At 48.6% G+C, this 20,508-nt stretch overlaps 1 protein-coding gene across 3 annotated transcripts in view; it reads right to left on the reverse strand.

The window, feature by feature from the left end:
• Nucleotides 1–5,610: 5,610 nt before the first annotated feature.
• The window catches only part of UBE2W (ubiquitin conjugating enzyme E2 W), a 508,430-nt gene continuing 493,532 nt past the window's right edge, over nt 5,611–20,508 (reverse strand). For 2 of the 3 annotated variants that reach the window (XM_069621213.1, XM_069621215.1), the window contains exon 6: nt 5,611–6,739. In XM_069621213.1, the coding sequence (XP_069477314.1) occupies nt 6,726–6,739 (14 nt within the window). In that variant the 3' untranslated portion in view covers nt 5,611–6,725. The remainder of the gene's footprint in view (nt 6,740–20,508) is intronic. The other variant, XM_069621214.1, reaches the window with a different exon arrangement.

Genomic DNA, 20,508 nt, shown 5'->3' on the forward strand with positions numbered 1-20,508 from the left:
ATAGGGCACCCTGGCAGCCATGTTCTGTAAACGCTGTAGTCGCTGAACTAGGGCTTGGGGCTAGGCCAGGTATGAGTTGCAGTAATCTAGGCGGCCGAGTATCAAGGCTGCAACAACAGGAGGGCGAAGGTGAGGGGAAATCAGTGGAAGCACCTTCTTTAGTATTTTAAAGGTGGAAAGGTGGAAAGGTGGAAATGGCCAGCCTGGCAAACTGCAGCCACTTGCGTCCCCATCGATAGCGAGGCGGAGAAAACCACACCCAGATTCTTCACCTCAGCTGCCGGGGCTGGAAGGGGACCAAGGCAAGAGGGCCAGAAGGAGGAGACCCAGAGTAAAGCGTGCGGGGAGGGGGTGAGGTGGGGGGGAGGGGGAGAGAACCCACCACCAACACCTGCGTCTTGTCTCCATTCATCTTCAGCCAATTGTGGTTCATCCATGCCCCTACGGCAGTCAGGCACCAGAGCAAGCACGATGACACCTCAACCTGATCACGACCCCATCAGGATGTTATCGGCTTCTTTTCTACCATTAAAGGGCTTCCTGGCATCTGCTGCAGTGATCTAGGTATGGGTTGCTCTAGCATGGCCAACATACTGCTTGATCAGTCATGCATTAGGCATGATCCGACATACGTACTTACTGAGGGGTTTGGATGGTTTTGGAGCCGGCCTGGCAGACTCAGGTCAGAATCCCCCAAATCCCTTTTTACTCATGCCTCCTACCTCTAGGCATTGTTGTGAGACTAGCAGCCACAGGGTGCACTTGAGGGGCAAGCGAGGTGGTGCAAGACATTTGTGTATGATCCAATATATTAGCCAGATGCTCTCTAAAGAGTGAGCATACACCGTATTTACGTGGGTGTTAATGGTCTTCTTTCTCAAAAAACAGGCTAAAGTTTGAGCTTCGCTAAGAAATCTTCCCGACATGACTGATGTAATTGTTTGCTCCCAGAGTGCCTCCTTTGCGCTCCTTTTATGTACATTAGCACACAGCACGGGGGGAACCAGACAATCAGGTGGCTAGAAATGCGGGCTGAACACTACAATCTCAGCCCGCATTCCAAATCACCTGAGGGGGAGGGGCTGGTTCCTCCAACCATCCGACCCCCCCCTATTTTTTTTTAACCATTTCCAACCCCTCTCCTCAAACCCACTTAACTGTTTGTTGCAGCGGTGCGGGCAGGCGCCACAGCTTCCTAGCTTCTCCGGCCGCTGTGGAAAGGAGAGAGGGGTTCCGTATGGAGCACTAGCTTCCCTTTCCATGGTGGCCATTTTAGAACAGTATTGTCAGTCATTGAATGAGATGCACGAGGCCTCCCGTTCACTGACTGAAAAAACTTTTTTTAGCACCCCGGGTACCACTTTGGTAACGCGGGGTGCTAATGGCGTTAAGCCCCCCGTTCAAAGGGCTGGAATGGGGGATAATGGCCCAAAGCCCTTGTTAACGGCCCTAAGGAACCGTTAGCCTCTGTTCCAGCCCTTGGAACGGGGGCTTAACGCCACACTGTTACATCGCTTGCGAGAATAACGATCTGACTCATGACCCTGTCAAGGGGGAGGGGCAATGGGGTAACCCAGCCTCTGAGACCGCCTCTTGTGCCATGCATGTGGATACTGGTGCTGCCCTGGGTCACAAAATGCCTCCAAGCACCTCATTGAAAGTGTTCACTGGCTTCCATTTCAGAACACGAACTCCCACAGTGCACTCGGTAGCATATGAGAAGTCAAGAAAACTGAATCAAGAACACCAGGCAGTGGACTGGAAATGTCCCTGGCAAACAGAACAGATACACCCAACACCTAACCCAACCCAACCCAACAACCCCAGACAGACCCAAGGCGAATGGAGGAACAGCAGAAAATTAACTCTGAGAGGCACAGAAACCTTACCCAAAACGAATTGGCAACAAAATTCACCATCACCAGAGGACAGCCACAGGGAGAACGAGCAAACTGAGCCCCTCCCTGCTACCACACCAAAGACTCTTTCCAAAACCGTGCTGGAAAAGGTGTGGAGGGCTAGGAGTATTTTTTTAAAGCCTCTTACCTGGGTAAACCAGCCCCTGGGGAAAAGAGTAGCAGTTAGATGAGCACTGCAGCCAATGGAAGGGAGAGGGTGAGACAGGACCAGAGCATAAAAGGAGACAAAAGGAAAAGCAGTGTGTGATTTGTTCGGCTGGGCCAAAGGAGGCAAAGGCAGATCAAAAGACCAGGTGGAGGAAGGGTGGTGCAGAGGAGCATGGAGTGGGGGGGCCTACTAAGGCAGTGTGCAAGATGAGGTATTCACAAGGTAAAGTAGCCCGAGTGTGTGTGAGGGAAGCAGTAGATGAGGTGTTTGCAAAGATGAGGGAAGAGTGAGAGGTAGGGCAGTAGGTAGATGTCATGCACATTTGGCACCTAAAGCACCACAAAGTGTTCAAGTATATATAAATCAAATAGTCCATCAATAAGAATTCTACAAATCCCAGGACCCAGTGTTGGCACACTTGCAACATGAATGCCTCAGAACCAGATGATCAAATGGCACCCCATGTTAAGTAGGTTACCGTCCAAGGGTGAAGAAATCAATATCTCGTACCTATGGACTGTGTAACAGTCTATGAAACCCAATATCTGAAAGGTGTACAGTCTATTTTGTCCCTAAATAGTTGATCTTTGCCTTCTTGAGGGTTATTTGGATCTCGATATTTGAGTAAATCATCAGCACAGCCTCTTGTGGAGTCTGTGATGGACAATCATCTCCTACCTATCCTCCTGAATATGGTGTACCCCAAGGGTCGGTACTTGGTCCTTTCCTCTTCTCTCTTTACACCTCCCTCATTGCCCCTGTAATCTCCTCGTTTGGTTTCTCCGGCCACTTTTATGGCGATGACACTCAACTCTTTCTCTCTTTCTCCTCCTTCTCACCTGACCTTCACCAAAAACTCTCCTGCTGCCTTACTGCTATTAAAAACTGGATGTCTTCCCGATTTCTCTCTCTTAACACGGAAAAAAACGAAGTTGTATTCTTTCCCTCTAACTCTCTTCCACCTCCTTCCCCTCCCCCATTCATTCACTTTCTTCCATCCAATCTTCCTATCTCTCTTCAAGCTCGTAATTTAGGGGTTCTCTTTGACTCCGCTCTCTCCTTCTCCCAACATATTTCCCTCACCTGTCGCTACCACCTCTTCAATATCCGCAAAATCCGTCCTTCTCTCACCTTCCACGCTACTAAACTCTTAATCTCCTCCCTCATCTTCTCCCTCCTCTTCTACTGCTCCTCCCTACTCTTTGGGCTTCCTACTTCTCACCGTGCCCCTCTTAAATCCATCTACCACTCTGCGGTTCGTACCCTCTGTCTACTTACCACCTATGACTCCATCTCTACCTCTCTCTCTCTTCCCTTTGCTGGCTTCCTTTCCATTCCCAACTTAAATTTCAATTTCTCTACCTTGTCTTTAAATCTCTCTATGGTCTTGCTCCCCCTTATCTCTCCTCCCTTCTCTCCTTCTACTCTCCCTCCCGTTCCCTTCGATCAGCTGACCACTTCCTTCTCACTGTACCTCCCTCCCCCTGTACCTCGTCTCGCTTCCGCTCCTTCCAACTCCTACCACCTCTACACTGGAACTCCCTCTTGCCATCCGCTCTACCCCCACCTTCACCTCCTTCCGCTCTTCCCTCAAATCTCTCCTACTCCGTTCTCCTCTCTGAATCACCTCCCCCCCTCTCCTCCCTATTCTTCCCCTAACTATCCCCCCTCCTCCCACCATTTTTGACCATTCCCCTCCCATCCACTCCCTCTCCCCTTCCCAACCTAACTCCCTCAGTTAATTGCTCTTTTCATTGTTTTGTCGATTGATTCATAATGTATTTGCTTCAACTGTGTATGTATTATGTTGTTCAATTGTACAGCGCTTTGGCGTAAATCGCTTAATAAATCAATAAATACAAATACCACACAAATATCTCGACACCCATGCCTTTTACACAGGCCACCTACACAGAGCAATAGCGCTCAGGGTACTTCTGGTCTACACACTAACGTAAACAGCAAAGCTATCTTGCATTTTACCCTTTGTCCCCCACCTAATCTAACCCAACCCATCCCATCTTTATCGGATCTGCCATAGTGCCTCGAGACCGTGCAAATTGCAAATTTAAGCAGTGTGCTGAATAAATCCCAAGAACAATCAATTTCCTGGGTTCTCATGAAGTGCATGTGCACCTTACTTTGTTTCTCAATGGTACTCGTTATTGGCAACCACCAAATTGTTACTTTTTTCCCTCTTTCCTTCTAGCAAGGGGGGGGGAGAGATTAGATGAGTTCTTATGCAGTGCATATGCCTAACTTTCTCAAGTGTGACAGTTAACTCTTCCAATAGTAAATGCATCAATGTTTGCATGTGTCTTTTCTGAAAACACCTTCACTGGAGAATCCATCCACTTTAACACTCAGCTATATGTATAGTATACGGTTAGGTTGCAGCTGCAGCGTGTGGTTATCGGCAGAGACCTGCAATTGGCTTTCCTGATTAGACAGCAGTTATTCATACTAATTCCACCTCAGAGAGGGACATCAACTGTACAGTGGCAGAGATGGTGCTTTTGTGTCCCCCCAGAAGTAGAGGAGCCAAGCAGGGAAAGTCATCCATCACAAGGAGCACTACTGCTGTAGGTCCCCTTTGAATGGATCTCTCCAATGACACTTTTCCTGTGACCGTGCCCAATTAGTTTGGTAGGTCATCACCGAGTGAAGATTCAACCCCACATGTAATATGCTAAATACAGTCAGTTTGGCTGCAAGCTTCAATAAGCAAGAACACCATCTCTTCTATGGCTACATGCTGTGAACAAAAAGCACATTATGCCTGATAAGGAACTGCTTGGAAGTCAAGGCCTACTATAGGTTTTAAAAAAATGCCCCTGGCATTGCTGCGTACCCAAGGAACGCATGTCTTCTGGGTGTCTAGTCCGAACTCTGAAGAATGCGCCCAGGGCATTTGAACGAAAAATACCAATATAGTTTTGTTCATCTGTAAAGTCCTTCCTTTTACGAGGTACAGTATGCTTAGAAGCATAAATGTGACCGACCTAGCAACCACAAGTGGACAGTACCAAGAGGCGTTCATCACCCAACATATCTGGACATCGCTAAACCAGAAACCTAAAAAAAGAAAAAGAAAAAAGGGCAATAAAAATAAAGATACAGTATTTAACTGAAACAGGGTAACAGGGTTCAGCTAATCTGAATAAAAATCACAATAAAGAGAGCAGGATTCATTACTATGATGTTCGCAATCTAGCAAATGTACTGTGGTCGTGCCTGTGGAAGGGCTTCCTCAAACTAGGAGGATGAAATTGGATATGGTTACAATCACATTACATTTCCCCACAAGGTCCCGTTTCATTTCCAGAAGTTGATAAAATAATGAAAGTTAGCATAGCGACAAATGGAGAAATAAACCAACAAAATGTGGCAGGGTTATTAGGGTTGGGGGAAGTGTTCTGTAAAAGGGAGTGGGGGGAGGACACCAAACTCAACCGAAAAATCAGCTTCCATCTCCTTTTGGTGTGTCGTCATTGATATTGAATCCCAAATGAAAAGCAAATACAGTGATTTGGGACAAGCTGCTTAAGAAAATATTCATATAATACTTTTATTTAAATAGAAGTGTAAAATAAACAGGCCACGCTTTTTGCCAAAACATTAATTCTCTGTCAAAAAAAGTTTTTTTTCTCCTTTGTACAAGATTAAAAGACAAGATAATGCTCTTAATGCTTTGAGGGAGAGAGATAATTTACAAGAAAATATCTTTCAACAACGCTTTTCAATCAAAATATTTTTTGAATTACTTAAACATGGGATACGCTATGACAATAGAAACTGTAAAATAAAAAAATTGAAGATCCTTTTCAAACATAAATAAATGAGATCCTGTATAGGGCGGCAGTAGGGCTCATGCTGATGGCTAGCAAAGTTCAACCTATCCTGAAAGAAAAAGCTAATCTGTACAAAAGTTAAGGACTGCAGCAAACAGTTATCCAAGGTCTCCCCTTATCGCTTGGATATAAAGCCCTGAATAGATCACATGTATCCTATATTAGATGTCTACTTCAGAGGTATGAATAGCTATTTACAAATTGTACCTATAATTCACCATAGGGATAAGATATTGTATCCATCTGCCAACACGGACTGAATACCTTCAGAATCGAGAAAGAAGACATTCAGTAAATTATTTACTAAATATGTTAAGATCTTGTATGACAGTCGTTAGCCAAACATGTTCTTTCACGCTGCCGACTTCAGGATTGCAGTACATAGAATTCCAAAGCATAGTACTGACAGGCCCTCCAATACAACGCTGGATCTTGCGTTCCTGGTCCAAACTAATTTGAATAGCCCATCTGCTAGGTTCCATCATGCATCAATCTTTGTTATTGCACAATACATGACGACCGTAATGCTCTTCAAAAAACGAACACAGAATTCCTGACAATCTTCCCTCCCTCGCCCAGAACTGCATCAGTACAGGTTGACTAATAAAAACATGTCAATCTGACAGAGTGAGCCAGCAATCAGCATGCGCCCACGATGCACACTAGTAAAAATGCAGTAAAAAGGAAGTAGTCTTCATTTTCTTTAAGTCACCTCCAGTCAAGTTTAAAGTTCAAAGACTGAATGATCAAAGTGCGCTGTAGTTCAGTAGGACTAACTTCTGCTAAGAGGATCGCTGTAGGGTGGCATCAACATGTATCATCTAAAAAAATAAATAGAAACAAGGTTTAACAAAACATCGTAAAGTAAATGGACATTGCATTATGAAATGATTTCGCTTTGGTTTTAAGTATTAGTATAAGCAATACCATCTGCTCTTAATTTTTAAAAAAATGTTTACACTTCCGAAAGTTCAAATCCTTAATGCAGTATGTCATTTTGGTAAAAAATCTGTAGTTGGAAAGATGGTAAACTGCTACAATGATAGCCAGTGGTTGAAGCAGGAAGATGTGAGATCCCTTGCTTAAGCTCAGTGATGGAGGGCACTCTTGGCTCCTTCCTCCTCTCTCTAAGTAGTCTGGGAGGGGAAGAATGAAAAAACAAAGTTACCTATATGCAACTATAGTTCTCCATTGACATCTTTCATAGATTCATAAGCTTTGAACACTCCCGGTCATCAAGCTGAGAAGCCTTGGTACAATAGCAGGTCAAAACAAAACTATTTTCCATCTGTAGCCTTAATCACCTAATTTTGGGCATTTTGCCATTTAAACAATGGGATTCCTAGACCGTGCGCTGCACCACTCTTGGAAACTTTTAAGCGAGTTTTCTTAAAGTCCTCCTGGGGTAAGACTCCTCTTAGTATACGTCTGTACTACCCAAAGATTTGGTAGAATGGCAAGAGTAACCAGCCCTATTTTAGGAGAAGGATGTGAGCTGTAGGTACGTACAATGAACTCAGTAAATACATAGGCCCAAAGAAACTCTTACACACTTATAGTAAAATAGATAATTATGTTATATACACAAGAGAAGGCGATTCAGATAAGTACTATTTTAACTAATCAACACAATAGAAAACATCAGCAATACTTCAGGTGAGAAAACAAATAGTAGGGAATCTTATAGATCATAAACGCAGTTCAATGGCAAGTAAAATCACTTATAGCAAATGAGAAAATGTTCTGTTGTAAGAATAAAAAGGGTTATTTAGCAATAGCAGTTCAATACTTTCAAAGACTAATACTTTTCAGAGGCCTTATGGCTTTAGCAATCCATTCCTATATAGGTATGAGTTCTTCAAAGTCAGATTGGAGGGAAAACAGATAAGGCACAGCAAGCAGAAAGGCAAAGTTTCAGAGGACTCTTCAATTACAAGTAAGATGCTTTGTGGGTCAAAAAGGTTTCAGGAACCTTGGGAAAGGTTCCCTATAGGCACACAAGCGTGGCGCTTGGCTGAACAGTATGGCTGAACAACCAAACACTGGAATCAGCACTCCAGCAACACAGGAGCGACAAAATGTCTTGAGGTAAGTACTACCAAGAGTCCCACAATACCTCAGGAGTGTGGAAGATGATGCAGCTGGAGTCTTTCACAGTGCAGCAGTGGTGGACCCGGTCTCCTGTTCCTTGGTCGTGGTGACGAAAGGAGGGACTCTGGAAGGGATGTTGCAGCAGCAATTGAGAGAAAGGACTCAGCAAGGGATTCTGCATGCTCCAAGGTCGGTCTGCAGTTTCAGCGGCCTTGTCACAGGCTCCAAGAATGAACGTTTAGCGTCCGGTCAATCCACTTCAATTCTTCGGTCATGCACTCTGGTGAGAGGACTTTGAAGGGGGGCTTGCCTCTGGAGGTCCAACTGGAGCCCACCAAAGTTCTGAGAGGATTCGTTCATGGGAAAATGAGGCACTGCAATACGAGCACGGTCCCAGGGTATTAACAGTTTGCAGCACAGGAAGGTCATAGTACATCATGGAATGGCTCATTTTGCAGGTCGTCTTATGGCTAGTTGGTTCCACCAGCCAAAGGCAACGAGTCATCCTCTTCGGAGCTCCTCTGTTGATTTGAAAACAGGGTTTGTGGTTGCTGAAAATGGGCTGCAGGCGCGTCTGGTCGTCTTCTTCAGATCTTCTGTTCCAGTTGCCGACTTGCCTTCTGTCTCAGGAACCTCACCTTTTATTAGGATTTCACACTCATACTCTGCAAACACTCCCTGCAGTTTTCAGAAAGGGGTGGGTGGCTGTCCAATCGGGACAGCCAGCACCACAGTGGGAACTGGCTCCTTTCAGGCACAACAGAAGACAAAGGATAGCAGACTTTCAGGATCCTCCTATGCTTCCTGTCCTCACAGACACACAGGAACCTCAGCGGGCTACACAAAGGGTTCCTGCCGGAGCCAAAACTCAAACCAGGACCTCCCCCACCCAGAACGGCAGAAGGCCCAAGAAAGGATAACTATACAAGAAATGGCGAGAAAAGAAAGAAGCCACCATTTTCGATTAAAGTTTACCCCCTTCAGTGCATAGCTGCAGCTGTGAAGATAGTGTGCGAGCAAAAATAGCACAGAGGTTGGTAGAGCATGTCCACTACCACCAGCCATACTTGTATGCTTGTTACTGTAACAGAACCGTTACAGGAGTAGAGAGAAAGGGGGTACAATGTAACCCCTCAGCACTCCACATAGGGTGGTGTGTGCTGATCTCTCAAAAGGAAATGCTAGGAAGGATAAAAAGTATCCCTCTATCCTTGAGAACAGTAGTTCTTAAGGAAAATAAAAGAATATTAAAAGGAGAGCCCAAAGGGATCCCAGCAACACTGCACATAGGGCGCTGCGTGCTGAAACAGTGAAACACTGATGCCTTTATAAAGTATGGAAGAAAGCATGATTCCATAAAATAAAGTAAAAACACAATGAACAGGGTTCTCACAGTCAGAGCAAACAGAATGAGTGGAAAAATAGACTCCCCTCATTAAGGAGAGCAAGAAAAAGGTCCAGAAGTCCAGCAAAAAGTGCTGGGGGTTTCTCAGGTAGAGGGGATTTGGCATAAAACGAACACATCTCCCTAAGAGGAACCTGTACAAATGCCTGTGATTCAGGTCTCATTTGTACAATGCAGAACGTTCCTGCACATGTACCCGCCCCTCCCAGTGATTGGGAAAATCAGGAGAATGGTGATAATGTTACATGGCATCCTGCAGGACCATTCTCTGATTTGGTGCACCGAAAGAGAATGCAGGAATGCATCTTTCCTTGCCTTCAGATGTAACACACCATAGATTTATTGTAAGTCTGTGCCACGTTTTCCCCAGACCACTGTTAATGAAGGCACCAAGACCACCTAGGTTTGAGACTAGAAAGCCAGACCAGTGCCAGCCGAACATTATGGGTCCTGACCTCTCTTTCCTTACTTCTCTCCCAGGCCCTTCCATGCAGATTGCTGCGTCAAGAAATACAAAAATTGCTTGGGCAATTGTCTGCGTGGGCTAGTTCAGTAGGTTCCATGTGTTAACATCCCTGCAAAAATATCGCCATGGAACCTGCGGGTAACTCCCCCGCAACCGCTGCATTATTTTTAAAGGACCGGGGACACACCCGCTCCCAAAAATCCAAAAAATTATCCAGCCCAAAAATATCGCCTGTGGCGGTTCCAAACTACCATATATAAGGCGATATTTTTGGTGGGGATAATATTACCTGATACCGTTCAGTAGTATATGTAGTTCGCCAATTTGTTTGAGTGCGTAGGAACAAGTTACTTACCTGTAACTGTTGTTCTCCAGCATGGGTCTGGCATGGATTCACATGTTCATGAATATTCCCCGTCGTCAGGCTGGGAATCCTCAGTAAAGAAAAAACCAGTATCAGTTTCGTTTCTGATCTGTCTTTCGTAGTAGTAACCAATCACTGATCTCTGCGTCATACTGACCACAGCCAATGACTGCCCTCTACCTAAGCCCCGCCTCTGGCAGCCATCTTCAGATTTGGTAGCACGTGAAGTGGCAGTATGACCAAGTGAAGAGCCGCAGAGGGGTAGGCGGGAGGGTTCGCATGTGAATCCATGCCAGACCCATGCTGGAGAACAACAGTTAAAGGTAAGTAACTTGGTTCCTTCTCCAGCATGGGGTCTGGCATGGATTCACATGAATAAAGAATACATAGCAGTACACATGCACAACCACGGGAGCTGGCAAAGGCTCAACATTAAGCATCACATCAAACTCAACATTAAGCAAATCTTACCTCCTCACCAGGCTCACCTTAGGCGAACAGGTTGCGCAGCACTGCTTGGCCGACCCTGGACTCCTCCCTGGAATCCCGATCGACGTAGTAGAATTTCGTGAAGGTGTGCGTCGACCTCCACGTAGCAACCCTGCAGATGTCCAGCAAGGGCACACCAGATAGGAACGCCATGGTAGCTGCGATCGCTCTGGCGGAATGGGCTCTCGGACGGCCAGGCAGGGGTCGGTTTGCCAACCGATGACAGTACATGATACAGCCGGAGAGCCATCTGGAAATGGAAGCCTTCGAGAGAGCCTTCCCCTGATTGACAGGTCCAAAGTTCACAAAGAGTTGTGACGTCTTCCGAAAACCCTTTGTGCGGTCCACGTAGAACTTCAGCGCTCTAGCCACATCCAGCGAGTGCAAAGTCCTTTCAGCCGGCGACGAAGGCGACGGGAAGTAAACAGGCAACACCAAGGGTTCGTTGAGGTGGAAGTCCGACGGCACCTTGGGCATGAAGGAGGGGTGCGTCCTGAGCACTACCCTCGTGTCGTGAAAAGTCAAGTACGGGGCCTTGCAGGAAAGGGCCTGGATCTCTCCCACCCGTCGTGCGGAGGTGATGGCCACAAGAAACGCCGTTTTCCACGACAAGAACTTCAACGGAGCCGAGTGCAGAGGCTCAAACGGAGGTCCCATGAGCTTGGTCAGCACCACGTTGAGCTCCCACGCAGGGGCCGGAGCCTTCACCGGCGGGAACAATCTGAACAGTCCCTTCATGAACTCTTTCACCAGACGATGAGACAACAAAGACGTCCGCCCCGTGGTTCTGGTGTATCGGGAGATCGCAGCAAGATGAATCTTGATGGACGCGTGCGCCAGTCCAGCTTTGGCCAGCGTCAGTAGGTACGGCAGTACTTGGGGAGCCGTAATCCGCAGAGGGTTAATCTTCCGTGCGTGGCACCAGACAGAGAACCTCTTCCATTTGTGTCCGTAGCATTTAAGAGTTGAGGACGCCCTGGCCTTTGGAAGAACCTCTCTGCAGTCGGCCGGTATGTCGTATCCTCCAAACTCTAACGCTGCAGGAGCCAGGCCTGCAAGTTCAACGACTTCGGATCGTGATGGAGGATGGCGCCTCCTTCCCTGGAGAGAAGATCCGCGTCCACTGGCAGCTTGATTGACGGGGACGCCGACAAGTCCAGAAGGTCCGGGAACCATATCTGCCTCGGCCACGCAGGTGCGACAAGGATCATCCTGCAGCGTGACCTCTTGAGCTGGTTGATGAGCCGGATCAGCAATGGCAATGGAGGGAACGCATATAGAAACAGGCCCTCCCAGGGGAACGAGAAAGCATCGCCCATGCTCCTCGGCTGGGGAAACCTGCTGGCGAACCTCCGGCACTTGGAGTTCGTCGCCGTCGCGAACAGATTGATCTGGGGTGTGCCCCACCGTCGGAAGAGGCGGTCCACTAGATCCTGTCGTAGTTCCCACTCGTGGCACGAGCGTAGCTCCCTGCTGAGTGAGTCGGCGATGGTGTTTTTTATCCCTGCCAGATGAAACGGCACCAGAAACATCCTTTGGCCGACAGCCCAATGCCACAGATCCTGCGCCTCCCAGGACAGGGCTGGGGACCTGGTTCCGCCCTGTTTCCTGATGTAGAACATGGTGGTGGTGTTGTCGGTGAAGATCCTCACCACCTTGCCCTTGAGGGACGGAAGGAAGGATCTGAGGGCCCAAAACACTGCACGGAGCTCCAGGACGTTGATATGGAGGGACTTCTCCGTCGGGAGCCAAAGGCCTCTCGCGTGCAGATTTTCGGTGCGCTCCCCACCCTTCCAGGGAGGCATCCGTGGTCACTGTCTCCTGGTGGCCGGGGGTCTGGAAGTCCATGCCCGCCGTCAGATGTGCGCGGGTGCCCCACCACCAGATCGCTCGTCGGAAACTCTCGTCGAGTGTGATCCTCTCCTCCAAGCTGCCCGTCGTCTGGATCCAGCGCGCGTCCAGGAACTCCTGCAACGGGCGCATCCGGAGCCTGCACAGGGGGATGAGGTAAATGCAAGAAGACATCATTCCGAGGAGGGACTTGATGGACCTCACTCTGGCCGCGTCCGCAACCAGCATCCGCTGCACCTTGCCCAGAATGGCCCTCGTCCTTTCCTCCGACGGAGAGGCCAGAAGCGACACTGTGTCGAGCTTCGTTCCCAGAAACAGTGCGTCATGCGCGGGCACCAGGTGGGACTTGGCGTAGTTTATGGAGAATCCCAGGTCCGTGAGAAGTTGGACGGTCCTTGCTGTGTGCTCCACGGCGAGCTTCCTCGTCTTGGCTCGGATGAGCCAGTCGTCCAGGTAGGGGTAGACGTGGATCCCTTCTCGGCGCAGCTGCGCCGCCACCGGTGCGAGGCACTTGGTGAACACCCTGGGTGCCGACCTTAGTCCGAAGGGAAGGGCTCTGAACTGATAGTGATGCCCTTGGACCACGAACCTGAGAAACTTTTGGTGTCCCTTTAGGATGGGAATATGGAAGTAGGCATCCTCCAAATCCAACGACGACAGGAAATCGCCCTCCTCCAGCTGACCCAGGACGTGTTGGAGGGTGACCATCCGGAACTTCTGTGCCTTGATGAATTTGTTCAGTCGTCGTAGGTCCAAGATGGGACGCCATCCTCCCGTCTTCTTCTTCACGAGGAAGTATCTTGAGTAAACTCCGGAGCCCCGAAGCCTCTTTGGGACGAGCTCGATGGCGCCCTTCCTGAGCATCGCCTTTACCTCCAAGAGAAGTTGAGGGACGTGATGTTCTTTCCTAGCCACAGGGGGAACGCGCGGGCACCTTTTTTGAAACTCGAGCGCGTGACCCTGGGCTAGGGCATCCAGCACCCAACGGTCGGTGGAGATGGACTCCCACACGCTGACGAAGCTCGCCAGCCGGCCTCCCACCAGGGTGCTTCGGTGGGGGCACGACCCCACGGCCAGTTCAGTCCTGCTTCGACGAGGCTTTGCCGCCTTGACCTCCTAGGCGACGACGGCGGGGTCCGCCTGACTTGCCTCGTCCCCTGTAAGCTTCCTGCGACGACGAACGGGCTGCTTGACGGTAGGTGAAAAATCCGCCACCGGAACCTTTGGAGGCACCCCGTTTGCCTCCGCCACTCCGAAAGGGCGGCCGCCGTTGCTGGAGAACCCCAAGAGCCCGGGCCGTCTCCGTGTCTGCCTTGATGGCTTGAAGGGAATCGTCCACTGTTTTCCTAAACAGGTTGTTTCCATCGAACGGCATGTCCAAGACTCTGGTCTGCACGTCTTGACGGAAGTCAGTAGCCTTGAGCCATCCACGCCGCCTAAGGCACACGCCGTTGCCCAACTGGCGAAATCCAGTGTCAGCGATGTCCGTCGCAATCGTAATGGCGTGGTCCGACGCCACCTCTCCTTCCTGCAAGATCTCTAGGGCATCCGCCCTGTTGTCGTCCGGTAGGAAGTCCAGCAGGGGGGCCAGTTTGTACCACAGCTCCCTGTCGTAGTGGGCTACGATAGCCAAGGCGTTGGCCGCCTTAATCATCGTCGCTGCAGACGAGATGACCCTGCGTCCCATCGTATCCAATTTCTTTCCCTCGCCGTCCGGCGGGGAAGTCGACGTAGAGGCCGCACCCCCCCCCCCCCCCCGCTTTCTTCCTGGCCGCCGTGGAGACGACGGAGTCCGGGGTCGGCTGTGCCCAGAGGCACAAGGGGGCCGCGTCCGGGACCCGGTACTTCTTCTCGTACCGATCCCTTCTAGCCGGCGTCGTGGATGGGTTCTTGAGGAGGGCAAGGCCCTCATCCCAAATATCGTCCAGTAGAGGCACGGAGAGGACCGTCTTCCTCTTGGCCTCGCGCCGTTGATAAAGGAAACCTTCCTTCTCTTCCGGGCAGAGCTGGAAGAGCTCGGATGCCCTGGCGATCATGGAGTGAAACGATCCAATCTCGTCGGGCAGGGAAGCCCGGGTGGGAGGTGACGACGGCAGATCCTCGTCGTAAACCTTGTCGTCCGTACCCGTCGCGGCCGTGTCAGTCCCCGTATCATCCCCACGAGTCGTGGACGAGGGCTGAACAGGGCGCGATGGCTGAAAGGGAGGTGGAGGATGAATCCTTCTTCTCTTAGGGGGAGGGCTCCCAGAAGGGCCTGGCTCCGGGTCCCCCGTCGGGAGCGGTTCCTCCGCTGGTGGAAACGGCAGTCTCGTCCTTATCTCAGAGCATAAGGACTGTATAGCCAACAAAAAGGCCGCCAAGTTGTCTTGCGGCGCTGGTTGAGCGGAGTCCGACGGGCGGTCAGGGGCCCCGTCGGCACCCTCGACGTTATCGTCGTCTCCTACGTCGGGATCCCTCCCGACGGGCTGGTCTTCTTCCACGCCAACGCCGTGGCTTAAGACTTCGATCAGCTCTTCCTCAGAGGTTGAGGCCGAATCCACGACGACCTCCTGCCCCCCCTTTTTCTTCTCCGTCGGAGGTTTCAAGGGGGTCCTGTCGATGGGCATAAAAGAGGACTCCCTCCGCGGTGGCAGGGAGACTCTGAGCCCCGAGGTCGCCACCACTGGTGTAGCCTCCACAGGCTGAGCCAGGGCCGCCGCGACAGTTTCGATAGAGGGCTTGGTCGGATGGATCAAGGCCTTCACCACCTTAGGTGCGCTCACCGCCTTATCCTTGAGGGAGGGGGCACTGCCACGCTCCTCCTCTGCCTTAGAGCTCGACCGGGGCCTCTCCAGGAGTTTCGCCGGGTGCTCGGCCTTCCTCTTACCCGACCCAGAGCGTTGGCTCGTGGTTGATGGTGCCGGGGAGGGTGCGCCCTGCCTGGCGCCCGTAGAGCCCGACCGTTCGGCGCTCCCGGTGCCAGCGGACTCGCGGTGCTTAGCCTTATGTTGGGCCCCCGTCGCCGGGGCGCCCTCAAAGGTCTTAGAAGACCGCTCGGGTTTCTTCTTCTTCTCGCCAGACGGGCTCTTACCCTCCAGCCAGTTGGCGAGACGTTGATGGCGGTCCTTCATGGTCCGTTCCGACATGTTGCCGCAAAACGCACAGTCCTTCTCCACGTGCGTCTTGTCCTCATGAAGGCAGTAAAAGCAGAAAGAGTGTTCGTCCTCCTTAAAGACGTTCTGCAGCTGGCATCCAGGGCAGACCCTGAACAGCTTTCCGGGCGTCGAGCTTCCCTTCTCCTGGGCCATCTCCGAGACCGGGCCTGAGAAGCTTCTGGAGTCCTCCGAAGTGTAGCTCGACGAAATCTTCACCCTTGAGGGGCGCAGACGAATCCGACACGGGTCCCCGTTGATCGGATGTAGGATCGGTGGAGCTTGAGGCTCTTTTGACCGAAAGAAATCGAGTTTTTGTGAAAAAACGCGAAAAAATAGCACTAACGCTCGAGAGCAATAGCACGAGGATCCCAACACATGAACGTGCGGTAAAAATCTGAAGATGGCTGCCAGAGGCGGTGCTTAGGTAGAGGGCAGTCATTGGCTGTGGTCAGTATGACGCAGAGACCAGTGATTGGTTATTACTACGAAAGACAGATCAGAAACGAAACTGATACTGGTTTTTTCTTTACCGAGGATTCCCAGCCTGACGACGGGGAATATTCATGAGCATGTGAATCCATGCCAGACCCCATGCTGGAGAACTGTATTTTGCAGTTTAGTGAAATTTCACATTATATTGAGTAATGCCTACATCTGGAAATACTGGATTTGTCAGGTGTTAGACGTTCGAATCGCAACTTTCCTTCCAGTGACATTAATGCAACACCACCCCCCCTCCTTCAACCTGTCCCCCGACCACCCAAAAACCCAAACCGAATGCTTTGGCTGGCAGTGTAACCTGACTTAGGGAGGTAAAGTCTTTTTGATTTACTGCCCTTGCTTCACACCTCTTTTGGAGATACTGGTCAGCGTCCGCCTATATGGGTACCGGTGAGGGGGTACTCAGTCCTCTTTGAGATTCCTTTCTTGCTACCACACATTACCTTACACTGAAGTGCTGCAGTGGTATTTTGTACTGCTTTTTTAACACTAGTGTAGAGGAGGAGCCAAAAGCCTCTACCGGAAGTCCCGCCCCTAAATTGCCAATATGTTGGGAATCAGAAATAGTGACAATGCCTATAACACGAGCAGCCTTTGAGTCTTTAAGTTGCAAAGTGTCCTGAAGTTATTACGTTTAAGTTGCTTGTTGCTCCTTTAGAAAGTATATACGTTGGTTTACTTTGAATAGTGTTCCACTCTTCTTAAAAGTCATTGTGTTGGTACTGTTTTTTTTATAAGGGAATGAGTGTTAAAGCTTGCAAATAGGGTTTACCAACCTTGAATAACTTATCGTCATTTTTGAAGTGTAACATTGGTTTTTGCTTCCCCTGACCTGCTTAGTTCAAATCTAAAACAGTCCTAGAGTTATTACTTGTCGTACAGTTGCACATTGCCCCTCTGAAAAGTATATAGGTCCTTACTTGCCTTTAGAATTGTATTCTACACAGCAGAAAAGTATCCTTGGTTCAAGTGCCTATTCCTATAACAGAAATAGTGCATACGTTTATATACCAATAGGTAATACTGACCTTGAATAGCTGCTGCTCTTCCTAAACTATAATGCTGGGTTGCGCTTTCCCTGAAATGTTTGAGTGCACTTCTAAAATAGTTTCTGGGTTCTTACTTGTCCATTAGTAGCTTTAGGCCCCTCAGGAAAGTATCTGAGTCAAGTTATTCCCTCTGAACTGTGTTCTTAAAAGTAACATTGGTATTGTAACGGTTTCCATTCATAATAGAAGTTACATACGTTCCAAGATAGACTCGTAACAATGTTTTGCTTTAATTAAGTGATTCTATAACTGAATACACTATGTTCTGACCAATGGGGTCTGCTGCCCTTGTATTACTTATGGCATTCTAAAATTCTAGATTCTTAGGTTTGACTCCCCAAGAATAGCTTAATGCTATTTGGAATGTGTTCCATTGGGATCGACTCATCTTGAACTGCTTATTGCTCTTCTTAACAAGATTATACGCTGGTTTGTATACCATAAGCATTAAGTTGGTTTTTATAATTGTGTTTATATTATATGAGATAGTACTTACCTTTCCCAGGATTTATCTTGGCCTACATGTATTTGTAAAATGATTTTTACAATACATAGTGTTTCAGTGTTTCCGTGGACCTGCAGTATACTACAATTTCTTTGTACAAAGCCTTTGTCTCCCTCTTAAATTAAAGGGATGGTCTAGTAAAAATTTAAAAAATAGATAGGCCACATAAAAAAAATATACTAGCATCCTCCGTTTTAAAACTTCCTATGTAGAATTTTGAGCTATTCAAGCTCAAAATTCGAAAAAGCAAGCACAGTGGCGCCGCCATTTTGTGAAATGGAGGCCCTCCTGTGCTGGCTTTTGCGGCACTAATGAAGGAAAAGCCAGCCAGCTGTAGTAAACAAAGTCTACCGCTGGGTGGCTTTCCCTTCATTAGTGCCGGGACTCAGAGGACGCGGACCGGAGACCAGAGCAGGGAAGCTGCAGCTGAATCTCGGTAAGTGCTATTTATTTTCTTTACAAAAAATAAGCACTAGCTGCGTTTTTTTTTCTAAGTTTTCCAGGCTGGAGGAGCCCGGAAAACTTAGAAATAAAACCGCAGCTTTAAAAACGTTGTATTTATGTTTGCGGCCGCTTTTGAAGCGACCGCAAACATAAATACAACGTTATTGTGTTGGAAAACGCTGCGGTTTTTCGTTCCAAGTTTCTCAGGCTCCTCCGGCTCGGAGGAGCCTGAGAAACTTGGAAAGAAAAACCGCAGCGTTTTCCAACACAACCGCGTGTGTTTCTGCCTGCTGTGGCTATCACTTTGGGTCTCCGGTGCTCCCAGGGGAGCACCGGAGACCCAAAGTGAAAGCCACAGCAGGCAGAAACACACGCGGTTATGTTTACATGCCGTGTAGTGTTTCTACCTGCAGCTGATTTCCCATTTGGGGCTCTCGGGCTCCCCGTGGGGAGCCCGAGAGCCCCAAATGGGAAATGCTAAATGCTGCGTTGTCTGCCTAAATCTGCCTAAAATGGAAAAGCAGATTCCGGCAGACACAACGCGGTTGTTTTCCGCAATGCCGCGTTGTGTCTGCCTGAATCTGCTTTACCATTTGGGGCTCTCGGGCTCCCCGTGGGGAGCCCGAGAGCCCCAAATGGTAAAGCAGATTCAGGCAGACAACGCAGTTGTGTTGGAAAACGCTGCGGTTTTAAAACCGCAGCGTTTTCCAACACAATAACGTTGTATTTATGTTTGCGGTCGCTTCAAAAGCGACCGCAAACATAAATACAACGTTTTTAAAGCTGCGGTTTTATTTCTAAGTTTTCCGGGCTCCTCCAGCCTGGAAAACTTAGAAAAAAAAACGCAGCTAGTGCTTATTTTTTGTAAAAAAAATAAATAGCACTTACCGAGATTCAGCTGCAGCTTTCCTGCTCTGGTCTCCGGTCCGCGTCCTCCGAGTCCCGGCACTAATGAAGGGAAAGCCACCCAGCGGTAGACTTTGTTTACTACAGCTGGCTGGCTTTTCCTTCATTAGTGCCGCAAAAGCAAAAGCCAGCACAGGAGGGCCTCCATTTCACAAAATGGCGGCGCCCCTGTGCTTGCTTTTTCGAATTTTGAGCTTGAATAGCTCAAAATTTTACATAGGAAGTTTTAAAACGGAGGATGCTAGTATTTTTTTTTTTATGTGGCCTATCTATTTTTTAAATAAAAATTTTTACTAGACCATCCCTTTAAGCCTGGCTGCTCTACCTACACTACCAAATGTCAGGTGGTACAGCCTGTTAGGCAAGGATTTATGTACTAACACTGTGTGAGACTACATAACACGTGTCCTCTTGGTATTAGCTAACCCACCTTTTGGTATAGGCCTGTACTACACAAGTTGGTAATGTGACTGGGCAGCCAGGCTTATCTCAAGAGGGGTAAATGTGAGCTGTAGAGCTGCAGCAATGAAATTCACAAATACAAGTAGCCAAGTAACACTTACTCAAGGTTTTAGTTATAAATAGTTATTTAACATCAGTTTTTAGTTTCTTTAAAAACAGCAATATATGTAACAATCAAATATACTTCAAATACTTTTCCAGAATCAGCATAAGTTTAGTAGATACTCTTTAGAGATGCTTTTTACACACTTCCTATCACTAGTACACTTTGCAGATTCTGAGGTTTGGTTAAAGGAAGGAAAAAGGTTAAACAGTTTCTCAGGGTATGCGAGTATACTTAAATCTTCCAATGAAGTCTAGACTTGCAGGGAGCCAGGACAGCCAAAGTCAACTGCAGCACAATTGGAGCACAGTTTATGGAGCTGAGGCACTTCCTAGTTAATACAATTCTTGCACAAAGTTAGAGAGTATTTGTAGAAATTCACTGTAGGGTCACACGCTGTTACACCCGTGAAAAGCAGAGCTAAACTCAACCCTGACAAAAGTAGCTACTGCAAGTCTTACCTGAGAAGAGCAAAGCTAAAGACACTGAGGTAAGCAAGCCAAGTCTGAACAGTACCTCTGGTTTGAAGAAGAGTGGTCCAGCTGTATTCCGTCCTGTTTCAGCGATGCAGATCCTGGGTTCCTGAGCCTAAGTCATGGGGACAAGAGCCAATCAGGACTGGCTGCATTCAGGCATTCCTAGAGACAAAGGACAAGGGAGTTTCGGGAACCTCTCTCAATTCCTGCCCTTCCAGACACACTGGAGCCAGAGGCTGGTTTCAGGGCTGAAGCCCACCAAAGGCAAAATTAACAAGGTGCTCAAACCTGGCTTAGTGTGCAGAGTTAACCCCAAGAAAGACCCCACAAACAGAAAATGGCAA

Source organism: Ambystoma mexicanum, chromosome 5q, assembly GCF_040938575.1.
Source record: "Ambystoma mexicanum isolate Mex_15411 chromosome 5q, UKY_AmexF1_1, whole genome shotgun sequence".
Taxonomy (NCBI): domain Eukaryota; kingdom Metazoa; phylum Chordata; class Amphibia; order Caudata; family Ambystomatidae; genus Ambystoma; species Ambystoma mexicanum.